This window comes from Felis catus, chromosome B4, assembly GCF_018350175.1.
Source record: "Felis catus isolate Fca126 chromosome B4, F.catus_Fca126_mat1.0, whole genome shotgun sequence".
Taxonomy (NCBI): domain Eukaryota; kingdom Metazoa; phylum Chordata; class Mammalia; order Carnivora; family Felidae; genus Felis; species Felis catus.
The window spans coordinates 25,150,908-25,164,813 of NC_058374.1; the positions used below are offsets into that span (position 1 = coordinate 25,150,908).

Genomic DNA, 13,906 nt, shown 5'->3' on the forward strand with positions numbered 1-13,906 from the left:
AACAGTGTCCACTTTCACTACTCCTATCCAACATTTTCTTGAAGCTTCAAACTAGAGCAGTAAGGTAAAAAAAAAAGTAGGGGGGGAGGGGAGGGGAGGGGAGGGGAGGGGAGGGGAGGGGAGGGGAGGGGAGAGGAGAGGAGAGGAGAGGAGAGGAGAGGAGAGGAGAGGAGAGGAGAGGAGAGGAGAAATTAAAGGGAAGATGTAAAACTAAAACTGTATTTACAGATAACATCATCTTCTGTAAAGAAACTATAACGGATCTATACAATCGCTACTGTAACTACTAAGTGACTTTAACAAGGATACAAAGTAAATATACAAATGTCAAATGTACTTCTGTACATACGAGCAAAAAAATGATCAAGCTAAGAGTATAAAAATAATACCACCTACAATAGCATAAAAATATGATACACTTTGGAATAAATGTGACCAAAGATGAACAAGGCTTAAAATACTAAAGTCTACAGAAACCACACAAAGAGATGTTTAACATCATTAATAATCACTAGGGAAATGGAAACTAAAACCTCAGTATTAGAATGGCTAAAACACCTATGAGAATAACTAAAACTAAAAAGACTGACCATAGCAAGTGCTGGTGAGGATATGAGGCAACTACTGAAACTCACCTACAGTGTTGGTAGAAAGATGAAATGGTATAATAATTTTGGAAACAATTCAGGTATAAATTTGGTTATAAAGTTAAACATCTACTACCATGTTACCTATCCATTCCACTCAAGACATATTTAATTTACTCAAAAGAAATAAAAATATATGGCCATATAAAGACTTGTACACAAATGTTCACAAAAGTTTTACTTGTAATAGGCAAACCCAAAAACAATCCAGATGTTAATCAACATGTGAATGGATAAACAAAATGTGAAACAATGAAGCAGTACCCAGCAATAAAAAAGAAGTGAACTATTTTTACATACAACATGGATGAATCTCAAAATAATTATGCTGAACGACTCCAGACAAAAAAACAATATGTATCATATAATTCCATTTATATAAAATTCTAGAAAATGTAAACTAATCCACAGTGACAGAAAGCCTGAGGACAAGGGACAGAAAGGTGGGATAACAAAGAAGTATCAAAAAAAGGGGGTGGGAGGTGTTCATTACCTTGAATGTGTTGATGGTCTCTTGGGTAATACGTATACAAAAATTCATAAAATTGTATGCTTTAATTATGTACAATTTATTTTCCTTCAAAAAAAAAGGCTTTTACAGTAGGTTAACTGGCAATGGTCACACAACAATGTGAATATACTTAATGCCACTGAACTTTACACTAAAAAATGGTCAAAATGGTAAATTTTATATTATGTATATGTTATTACAAAAAAAAAGTGGGTTTACTGAATTCAAAGCTGAAGCCAGAAGTGATAATAACTACAGTTAGTAAGATAAGTAAGGAATTCGTATTTCCAGGCTATCTACTTCTTTGACTATGCTGCTTCTATTCTGCCAGCTGATTAAATGTGAATTTAAAGCCTTTTATAAGTTCTTACCTGTGAGATATGATTGATGGAAGACTCCATTCTCCGAAGCTGAGAGGCTTGGATATCCAGCAACTGGAGTACATTGTTGGCCAATGCATTTATTTGATAAGCAACACTAGCTAGGGATTGGGTTGTGTAGGCTTTGGTCTCTTCTAAAGCTTTTCTCTTATCTGCAGCCTGAAAATAAGAACAAAAACAATCGATACTTATTTAAGGTTAATATTCATTAAACATATATGCTATAGAAAAAGAGAGTTATAATTATATTTTTTAATAGAAAGGCTCAATTGAATCAAAAAACTTATCAGAGCAGTCTGATGATAGTTGCAGAACACTGGCAAGGCCATGGCAGAAATCCCTGTCAGGTGGGACCCACTGTCTCCTGAGCAGCCAATCCACTGAGGCACCTGGGTGGCACAGTCAGTTAAGCATCCAACTTTGGCTCAAGGCAGGATCCGAATTTGAGCCGCACTTTGGGCTCGCTGCTGTCAGCGTGGAGCCCGCTTTGGATCTTCTGTCTCCCTCTCTCCTCTCTGCCCTCAACCCCACTCACGTGCACACACTCTCAAAAATAAACATTAAAAAAAATTTTTTTAAGGAGTCACCAAGTGACTGTCATCAGAGGTACACATTACAGCCCCTCAACCACCAATTTATCACATTACATCTTCAGAACCTTCTGCCAGCCCCAAGCTCCCAACTCACTGTTGACATTTTGGCTAAACTAGAATAATGCGTGTTGCCTCAGCATCCATTTTGTGTGGCTAAAGTGGCCTAGAGGGGCCTTGAATTGACACTAGCTCCTCCACAAGTGGATGCCCCAGACAACAGCCCTAAGGGTCACAAGTAAATTTAAGTTCCTGATATAATTCCCCAAACCCACCTTGGGATAAACAATCTCTCCTGTCTCCCACTTCTTCCCCTTTTGTGCCCTTCGATAAGACAGCCTCGGAACTTATCAAAATCCTGCTGTTTTGGGTTTTAATCAACCAATCCAGACTTAGCCTGGAAACCCTAATGCATTCTGCCGAGGACCCTAATAAAGGCATATGCCTCAAGTCCTGCTGCTCACTCGCTGTATATACCCTGCACTGAACTTCTCCCTGTGTCTCCTGGAGGCATCATACTGGGTACCCCCAGGACTTGTGAATAATAAACTACTCTTTCAGTTTCCCTTGCAGTCCTTTGTTGAACCTTAGCTCACCAACCAGGGTCTCTACTTAACAAATGTTAACATTTTGGGATGAGCACTGGGTGATGTATGGAAACCAATTTGACAACAAATTTCATATATTGAAAAAAAAAAAAAAATAGATGTTAACAAAAAATCCAAACACCTACCAACAATGATACAAACTAAATCCATTAACCAACATCAGAATTCCAACCTCCCTGTTATCCATTATGACCATGTCTCTTCTCTCCACAAAAACCACTGTGAATCTTATAACACAATCCTTTACCCACCTGTTCTTCCCAAACTCCTGTACATAACTCAGAGTCTGGTGGTGAGAAAAGTTCAGAGACAAAGTTCACAGAGCTAAGTTCAAAGACAAGTGATGACAAACTCTTTGTAGCAAGGTGGGGGCAGCAACTTAGATCACAAAGCATAAATATCATTAATATATACTCTAAATATTATAAAAAGGCCAAGAATCAATTTAAAAAACAAATCTAACAGTTCACCAAAAAGGCAATATAACCACTTTTAACCATTTGAAAAGACATTCAACTGCATTCACTATAAAAAAAAGTAATGCAAATGCAAACCAATGTGATATACTATTTCTCACCTACTCATCTGTCGAATATCCAAAGGTCTGACAAGGTACTCTGCAAAGTTGTGCAGAAAGATTCTAATACAGAGCAAAATTATGTATCAATTTTCTTTTTTCTACCCCAGTAATCTCATTTTAGGAATCCATCTCAAAGAATCACTGGCAAAAATATATTATACAGTTATTCATATTGGCACCATCTGTAATAGTAAAAGACTAACTCACAAACTGTGAGATCATGACCTAAGCTCAAATCAAGAGTCACACGCTTTACTGACTGAGCCACCCAAGTGCCCCAATCATTCTTAAAATGAGATTTATCCTTAAGACAAAAATAACTGAAAGAGAAAAGAAACCCTGAAACCGTTTTCAATCATTTTATTGCTGATGATAGTTTGGGAATTATTAATCTGAGACTGTTATTTGTGTAGTGTGAGATGAAGCAAGTCATTACATGTTTATGTCATTGAGAAGTGAGATTTTGGCATGGTTCACAAGACTCTTGATGTAAGAAGAACAAGGTTTAAAAAAAAAAAAATTAAAAAAAAAAAAAACAAACAAGGTTCTGGATTTAAATTGAAAGCATCAGTCCAAACTGAATTTGTATTTTATCATATCATATCACATATCAATATCCTACCTCTGTCCAAAGAAATGGCCTAATTGTAAAACATGGTGACTATAGTTGGTAACACTGTATTATATGACTGAAATTTGCTAAGAAAGTAGAACTTAAATGTTCTCTCTCTCTCTCACACACACACACACACACACACACACACACACAGACAAATACGTTAGGTGACAGATATGTTCATTAGATATGAAGAATCCTCCTCAATGCATATGTACATCAAACTATCATGATATACACTTTAAATATATTACAATTTTATATGTCAATTATACCTAAATAAAGGTGGGGGGGGAATAAGAAAAGGCCTAAAAATAACTGTCTAACAGCCATGGAACACTACTTATTACTCAGATTATGATCTCTAATACCACTTCCCACTGCAAGGAATCTAGACTCTTAGCCAACGACAAGTCTAGGACATGAAATGTACAAGATGCACTATGTGTATTGCAAGGCATGTGAAAGCCACCAAGGCTCTAGGGTCATGCCAAAAGGACTCAAAAATCAGGTGGAATAGGGTTGCCTCGGTGGCTCAGTCAGTTAAGCATCCGACTTCAACTCAGGTCATGATCTCACAGTCCGTAAGTTCAAGCCCTGCATCAGGATCTGTGCTGACAGCTCAGAGCCTGGAGCCTGCTTCAGATTCTGTGTCTCCCTCTCTCTGTGCCCCTCCCCTGCTCATGCTCTGTCTCTCTCTGTCTCAAAAAATAAATAAAAACATCAGGGGAAAAAAAAAAAAAGAATCAAGTGGAATAAGCTGCCACAGGCCACAGATGATACAATGTAAACATCAATGAAGATAATAACTTGGATGGAATGAAACACATGAAATCCTTAAATATGAGTTTGTAACAGTATTAAAATTTTTATTTTTAAATTTTTTTAAGTAATCTCTATGTCTAACACGGAGCTCGAAATCACAACCCCATGATCAAGAGTCTCATGTTCCTCAAGGACAAATTGAGCCTGCCAGGTGCCCCTAAAAATTTTTTTTAAAAAGGTCATTGCTCAGTTTGGGAGGATGTTAGGGACCATCCTAGGAGGGGAGGAATGCATCAGCTTTATTAAAATATGAAATGCATACAATTCAAAATTTTTAAGTATACACTTCAGTGTGTTTTGACAAATGTGTACACAGTTTTTGCCTGTTCTAGAGTTTTTGCCTGTTCTAGAGTTTCATATAAATGGAATCAAAAGTATATATAGTCTTTTGTGTGTGGCTTCTTGAAATGCATCCTTGTTACTGCTAAGCAGTATTCCATTGTACAGATTTACCATGATGTGTTTACTCATCAGCTGATGTGTTTATTCATCAGCTGATGATGGTTTGTTTCTAGTTTGAGGGTACTATGACTAAAACTGCTATAAATATTTGAGTCCAAGTCTTTGTTGTGGACATGTTTTCATTCCTCCTGGGTAATACCGAGGCAATACCTAAGAGTAGAACTGCTAAGTCCACAGTAAATGAAGTTTCTGTTTAACATTATGAGAAACTGCTAAGCTATTTTCCAAAGTAGCAGTACTATTTCGTATTCCCACCAGCAATATTTGTGAGTTCTAGTTTCTCCACATCCTTGACAACACTTGGTATGGTCAGTCTTTTTAATTTTACTAGGGGTTTTAATTTCAACTTCCCTATTAAGTCATGATGATGAGCACCTTACCAAATACTTGTATACTATCCATTTCTTTGATAAAGTGTTCCAATCTTTGCCACTTTTAACTGTTTTTTTATTATGACTGAGTTGCATATGTATATAGATATATGTGTGTGCGTGGCAAAATATATATACTGAATACAAGTCTTTTATCAGATATATTTTACAAATATTTCTTCTAGACACGTAGCCTGCCTTTTCATTATTTTAATAGTCTTTCAAAGGAAAAAAAATATTTTTCTTTTCATGAAGCCTAATTTACCAATTTTTTCTTTTATATTTCATGATTTTTATGTCCTATTTTTAAAAATCTCTGCCAACCCCAAGGTCACTGAGATTTTCCCCATATTTTCCTCCAGAAATGGAGGAAAGAAGTTTTATAATTTTTGCCCTTACATTTGATAGAGCTATGGTCTATTTCATATTAACTTTCTGCATGAGATGTAAATTAGGGTAATAATCAAAATCATTTTCTTATATATAGATATCCCAATTGCTCCAGCATCATTTGTTGAAAAGATCACCCTTTTCTTCAATGAACTGTCTTGGCACTAACTCAAAAATCAACTGACTACATATATGTGGGTCTACTTCTGGGCTCTCTTTTGGGTTCCACTGTAATACCTGTTGATCCTCATCCAGTACTATACTGTATTGATTACTATAATTTTAATAACTCTAAAAGACAGGTACTAAAGTCCCCCCACATCTGTTTTCCTTTTTCAAGACTGTTGTGGATACTTCTTTTTTTTAGGAAATTTTTTTAACATTTATTTATTATTGAGAGACAGAAGAGACAGAGCATGAGCATAAGAGGGGCAGAGAGAGAAGGAGACAAAGAATCCAAAGCAGGCTCCAGGCTCCAAGCTGTCAGCACAGAGCCCGACGCGGGGCTCGAACTCACAAACGGGGAGATCATGACCTGAGCCGAAGTCGGATGCTTAACCGACTGAGCCACCCAGGCACCCCATGTTTTGGATATTCCTAAGTCTTTTGCACTTTCATGTCAATTTTAGAATCACTTTATCAATTTCCACAAAAGAGTCCACTAAAAATTTGACAGGGATTATACTGAATCTAGAAATCAACTTGGAGAAAACTGCCACCTTAACAACACTGCATCTTCCAGCTGTAAACACAATAACCCTCCCCTATTATACAGGTCTTCTAAAAAAAAAAAAAAAAAAAAGTCACAGGGAGAATTTAAAGTGTTTGTATACTAACTGCAAACATTTTGTTAAATTTATCCTTATAGGGGCGCCTGGGTGGCACAGTCGGTTAAGCATCCGACTTCAGCCAGGTCACGATCTCGCGGTCCGTGAGTTCGAGCCCCGCGTCAGGCTCTGGGCTGATGGCTCAGAGCCTGGAGCCTGTTTCCGATTCTGTGTCTCCCTCTCTCTCTGCCCCTCCCCCGTTCATGCTCTGTCTCTCTCTGTCCCCAAAAAAATAAATAAACGTTGAAAAAAAAATTAAAAAAAAAATTTATCCGTATGTACTTCATACTTTTTTTTTTAATGTTTATTTATTTTGAGAGAGAAAGCTGGGGAGGGGCACAGAGAGAGGGAGAGAGAATCCCAAACAAGCTCCACACACACTGTGGAGCCCAACATGGGGCTCAAACCCACAAACTGTGAGATCATGACCTGAGTCAAAATCAACAGTCAGACACCGAACCAACTGAGCCACCCAGGCACCCCATGTATTTCATACTTTTTGATGCTATCATGAATGATACTGTTTTTATCATTTCAATTGCCAATTATTCATTGCAAGCTTATGGAAATACAATTGATTTTTTAATATTGACCTTGTATTGTAATCCTGCAACATTGCTAACTTCATTTATTTGCTGCGGTTGCTTTTTTGTAGATTTCTTAGGCTACTGTACATAGACAATCACAAAAGGTGATTTTACTTCTTACTTTCCAATCTGTATATCTTCTTTTTTTTTTTGCTCTATTGCACTGGCTTGTGGGGCATCTGACCTTTATAAAGATATATGCCCTTTATGAATCTAAGGAAGTACTTTCAATTCTTAGTATGTTTAAAACTAGGCAGATTTCATATTGAATGATACTTTTCAGTTATCCACTGAATTCTAGAGCTTCATCTGCCTTTTGTTTTGTTTTCAGTATACAAGTTGCACACTTTTCTTTCACAAGAGTCAGAGAGACTACTAGCTTTGCACTATCCTCCCTTCCTCCAGAGCACATAATTATACTTCATTTCCCAGCTTCCCTAATTGCATGGTCATAAAACTAAATATTGCAATGCAATGGTAACAGAAATGGGTGTTTCTTCCAGGCCTACACAGAGAAACCTCTCATGCACGTTCCAATGCAACTGTTAAAAGTAAAATGTAGTCCCTATCAAAACAACAGAGTTGTGTTCAATGAAAACTATTTTATACTGCTTCCATCTTTAAATTTAAAATAATTAAAATTAAGGGAAATTTAAAAATTCATTTTTCCCAACTAGCCACACTTTAAAGTGCTCAATACCTACATGTGGGTTGCCACGACTTCATTGAAGACACAGGTCAAGTCAGTTAATTTCCTCTATAGACACTGAATTTAAAAGCAAAATCTGCACCAGAACTGCTGTTGTTGCTTATTTCAGGCTTGTAAGTTTAGTATCCAATAAGCTGGTCTCTGCTGTTCTTTTATTATACTTTAACTGCATCACTACCAACAGCTTTAGTACATTCCAAGTATCAAAACAAAATGGATTATAAACTAGAAGACAAACAGCCAGAATTTCTCCAAGGAACTAAAACAGACATTGTTAATTATATATAGCTGTCTTCCCTGCAAAATCTAAAAACTCTTAACTAATCACTCTAGAAGTTGACATGTGATATGAAACCCATTTTGCCATCCCTGTCTTATGCCACTGATGAAGTCTGCTTAAAATGGAAATAAACATGTTCAGCTTTAAAAGAAAAAGTTAATTACTTAAAAGAGCTAAACTCAAAATAAACAATGTAGCTAAGAACTAAACAGGAAATTCCTTAGATAACTGAATTTTATGACCAGCCCATACATAAAACTAGTTCTCTTCTTCCTTCCTTGTCTACCTGTGGAAACCAAGCTTTAGTGAGTCAGGATCTGCTAGTTGGAGCAAAGAACATTTTCAAGTGATATCTATACCTGTAAGTCCCGCAAGGTGACCACATAGGCAAAGTAATTTCTTTTTTTCACTCCCTAAAGTGGAAATTACCATCTATAAGCAAACTCTCTCATACCCATAAGTTTACCTTTAACCATATTTCCTCTCCCTCATTTTCTCAACCTTCATCTAGTACCACAACAAAAATCTTTCTCCCTCTCTTTATCTCAAGTAAATACTTGGATCCTAAAAGGCACAGAACGTTGTCATGACTATGCTTAAAACAAATGCACTCTAAATGAAAAATGCTATATAGTTTTTGAATTTTTGCCTGTTTTTATCAGAAAAATACTAAAAAAGAGAGAAAAATATGAATGAAAAATTGTATCATGGTCCCATCATTCAAATAGACCATGTTAACATTTTAGTGTATTTTTTTTCAAGTCTCTCAGTATGTGTTTGTATGCAAGAATGTAAAATCTGACATTATACCCTTCAGTCCTGCTTTTTCGTTAAATGATGTACTGTGGACATGTCTCCATGGCCTATTCTTCCTGAGCATCTTTTCAAAAAAAAAAAAAGAAAAAAATGTGCAACTGCTTCATGGTTATGGCAGTAGCCTGTTTGTTGCCTACTTGCCTCGTTTTAAATCCTCTAATATTAAGCTGATTTTAATCAGAGCATCAACATATTGAGCCCTGTGAAAAAAACAAATTCAAATCCAATTTCTTCTAAATGATCAAACGAGATAGCATCATTTAATAGTTGTAGGCATTCAGAGGAAAACATGTACAGTTAATTATGAATACCTCCTACTGTTCCCAAGTAATAGTTAATATACATACAAGTAGAAAGAACAGTATGATAACCCCATATACCTGCCCTTCAATTTCAGTATCATATTTAGTTTTATAAATTCACATTTTACATGGTTTTATAATGCCCGCAAAAATTTATATCTGAAATAACATGAAAAATTAATGTTTACTTATTTTTTAAATGAACTCAGAACTCTTTTCTTAGAAAGAATCTTAAAAATTGGGGAGCCTGGGTGGCTCAGTCAGGTGTCTGACTTAGGCTCAGGTCATGATCTCACAGTTCACGGGTTCAAGCCCCACGTCAAGCTATGTGCTAACAGCTCAGAGCCTGGAGGAGCCTGCTTCGAATTCTGTGTCTCCCCCTCTCTCTGCCCCTCCCCTGCTTGCGCTCTGTCTCTCTCTCCCTCTCTCTCAAAAATAAAAGTTAAAAAAACAAAATTTAAAGAAAGTATCTTAAAAATTAAGTATCTATTAAATAGACATGTTTAATCATATGAAATAAGCACCAAAACACCAATACTGTCATTTTGTTCTAGCTCTGCCCTTAAATCTGTTTACTTCACACACTAGGCACCATTCATTTATTAATTACATATTTATTTTACAGTTTTAATAAAACTAATAATTTTCTTCCAACTCTTCACAGTAACGTATTAGCTGTACAATTAAGTTCCAAATACAAACCTGTAAGCTAACGTTCAAGGTGCCATTCTAGGGGCACCTGGGCAACTCAGTTGGTTAAGCATCTCTTAACTTTGGTTCAGGTCATGATCTCCTGGTTTGTGGGTTTGAGCCCTGTATTGGGCTCTACAATGATGGTGCAGAACCTGCTTGGGATTCTCTCTCTCACCTTCTCTCTCTCTGCCCCTTTCCTGCTGGTTTGTTCTCCCTCTCTCTCTCTCTCTCACAATTAAATAAACATTTAAAAAAATTTTTTTTTAAGTACCATTCTAGGGGCACCTGGGTGGCTCAGTCAGGTAAGCATCAGACTCTTGATTTCGGCTCTGGTCATTATCTCACAGTTTGTGAGTTCGAGCCCCATGTCAAGGCTCTGTCCTGGGAGGTGAGCCTGCTTGGGATTCATTCTCTCTCCCCCTCCCTCTCTCTGCCCCTCCCCTGGCTCATGCTCTCAAAATAAATAAACATTAAAAAAAAAAAAAAAAAGTGCCATTCTGAGGTAGGGCCCTACTTCGTTAAAAGATGTACTATACAGGGGTGCCTAGGTGGCTCAGTCAGTTAAGCGTCCCACTTCAGCTCAGGTCATGATCTCACAGTTTGTGAGTTTAAGCCCCGTGTCAGGCTCTGTGCTGACACGTGTCAGCTCAGAGTCTGGAGCCTGCTTCAGATTCTGTGTCTCCCTCTATCACTGCCCCTCCCCCGCTTACATTGTCTCTCTCAAAAATGAATAAACGTTAAAAAAATTAAAAATAATAATGTTAAATAAAATAAATCTTATATGGAAAACAGAGCCTATATACCTAAGCACATATGCTATAGAATGCTATAAATAACATTTCAAAATAATAATATGACTTGAATTAAAACATTCCCTTTCTCACTTTGAAACCTTCCTGAAAGTCTACCAAGAGGACTTGAAAATAATTTGCTTTCTCTGAAAAGCAATAATTTCTCTCTGCCCTAACTGCAAGTGGCTTAATGACCTGCTTATTATTATTAGGTAACAAACAGAGGGTCTCATGTGCATGAAAAGTTTTCTGCCATCTTGCTTTTGTGTCTATACCTTTTCTCCCCCCTTTCTAGAAATGTAATCACGTCATTTCTTTTAATAACTTTTCTCTTTTTCTTTTTTTCTTTTAAAAACTTTTAACTCTCTTCTAATCCAAACCTCCCAGAAACTTTTCCAAAGTCTGTATTTTTCCCCATAGAATATTTTAAACAGTTTAAAAAAGGTTTTTCCCAATTAGTTAATGGAAGCAATTTCATGACAATCCATTAAAAAATAACCTAAATCTACATAAAAAAATACTCTATTTCAATGATTCCAACAAACCAGATAGTGTTAGATGCACCATTTTTATCTAATGACTGAGAAAAAAAATGCCAATTAAATTGTGTCAGAGTGCTTTCTTTAGAATTATTTTATATTTATAGAAAATGCTTTTTCAGATTTAGATGGTCTCTCTTAATCATAAAGTAATAAAATCTGCTAGAAAATTCATGTTCAAAGTTATCCAAATCCCAAGAACAAAAAAAAAAACTCTTATCTTTTGTATGATCCAAGATCTAACCAGATTTTACAACTATTGTCATGTCTATCTAGCTTCCTTAAAACTCAAAACAACCTTAACCCTTCGACCCTGATCGTTTTTCATGTTAAAGACATAGATATTTTAAAAATCCAGGAGTGCCTGGGTGGCTCAATAGGTTAAGCATCCAACTCTTGACTTTGGCTCAAGTCGTGATCTCACAGTTCATAGGTTTGAGCCCTGCATGCAGCTCCATGCTGACAATGCAGAGCCTGCTCAGGATTCCCTCTCTCCCTCTCTCTAAATAAACAAACAAACTTGAAAACAAAAAAATCCAGACCAGTTGTCTTAAGAAAGTCCTACAAACTGGATTTGTCTGATTATTTCCTTATAACTATATTCTGATTAAGCAAAGTGGCAAGAATACTATATAGGTGATGCTGTGAACTTCCCACTGCGGGTAACACAATATATTTTAAGATAAGGCTCTACCATTATTTCCAGAATTTTCTTCCAAGCTGCTGACACTAATTCTGCAAATTTTGATACTAGTGCTATCTTAATCCTACCAGAAGCTGTTGCCCCCTGCCAAAACTTTCTTAAGGCAAAACCCAGGACTCTACTCTTTCCTCAAATGGTCCTTAATGATTTAACAGGTTTCAACAAACTGGTTAAACCACCAGCAAAAACAACCAAGTTCGCACAAGTACAGACAATGACTACTGCTCTACCAGCTTTTTAACTGTAAAATGCATCCCAATTTCAGAAAAGGTTAAAATGTGGGGGTGAGGAGGAAGTTTCTTAGAATTGATCAAATACAATATATAAGGAACACTTCTTGGTCTAAGGGCCCTCCAAAAAAAAAAAACCACAAGTATGGTAATACTAATAGGAAAAACTTAAGACATGAGTTTTATATATCATAAAGTACACAAAACAAAACATCTATTTTGCTGAAGGCCAACCTAAGGTTTGATTGGTTTGAGACCTAAGAAACTTTCCAGTATATGTATAATCATTTATAAATTATAAATCATTTATAAATCCTTTTGTGGAAAGGATGAGGGGGAAAAAGAGCACATGGACTAAATGTTGGTTCACCACTGACAAACAAACCTCGTAAGCATGGAGTCATGGGGATTAAGTTATGCATATATTCAATACACAGCTAGCGTTGAAAGGATATAATTTTCTCCAACACAGTTCCCATTCTAACAAAAGTGAAAACGAAATAAAACAAACTCTACCAGGTTATGGCAAATATCCAGCAAAAAGAACGAACTGTTTGCCTAACAATTCAGGTTGAAATCTAGCTATTGTAAGCCTTAGCACAGATCCTCCTACCACCTCCCACTGAAGCAACTGCTAACAGACCTATGAGCTTCCAGCAAAATCGAGAGGAAGTCTCTGTGCCTATCACACAGTTCTGATGGTCAAGGAATGAAAGTTGTGGCACACTCGTCTTTAATAGAAGAGGTAATACAATCAACAGCTAGTATGCTCTATATAAAATTCAAAATTCAACCCTAATAATATAGAATATATTTTTAGGGGCGCTTGGGTGGCTTAATCATTTGAGAGTTTGACTTCTGATTTTGGCTCAGGTCATGATCTCACAGTTCGTGAGATCGAGCCCCACATGGGGCTCCCCATTGAGCATAGAACCTGCTTAAGATTCTCTATCCTCCCTCTCTCTCTGCCTCTCTCCCACATGCCCTGGTGCACTATCTCCCTCTCCTTCTCTCCAAATAAACAAACTTAGAGGAAAAAAAAAAAAAGATTGTTTTTAAACCTTCACAAGTTAATTTATATCCCCAGGGCATTTCCAATAACTAAATATTCAGACTCTGAAATTTTAAGTTTTGCCATAATTACAGCCTAAGTCAGTGACATTTATCCCAGACTAATTCCTATATATACTACAAAACTTGTATTTTAAAAAACAGACTTAATGCTTTTAAAACCTGTAAAAACCCAGCTTGCAAAAAAGCAACTACATTTTAATTTTTTTTTTTTTTAACGTTTATTTATTTTTGAGACAGAGAGAGACAAGCACGAATGGGGAAGGCGCAGAGAGAGAGGGAGACACAGAATCGGAAGCAGGCTCCAGGCTCTGAGCCATCAGCCCACAGCCCGACGCGGGGCTCGAACTCACAGACCGCGAGATCATGACCTGAGCT

The 13,906-nt window shown here is 36.7% G+C and overlaps 1 protein-coding gene across 17 annotated transcripts in view; it reads right to left on the reverse strand.

Annotated features, from left to right (window-relative positions):
• Positions 1-13,906, reverse strand: part of ABI1 (abl interactor 1) — a 146,096-nt gene that overhangs the window by 75,932 nt on the left and 56,258 nt on the right. For all 17 annotated transcript variants that reach the window (XM_045061034.1, XM_019834089.2, XM_011283641.3 and 14 more), the window contains exon 2: positions 1,530-1,697. In XM_045061034.1, the coding sequence (XP_044916969.1) occupies positions 1,530-1,697 (168 nt within the window). The remainder of the gene's footprint in view (positions 1-1,529; positions 1,698-13,906) is intronic.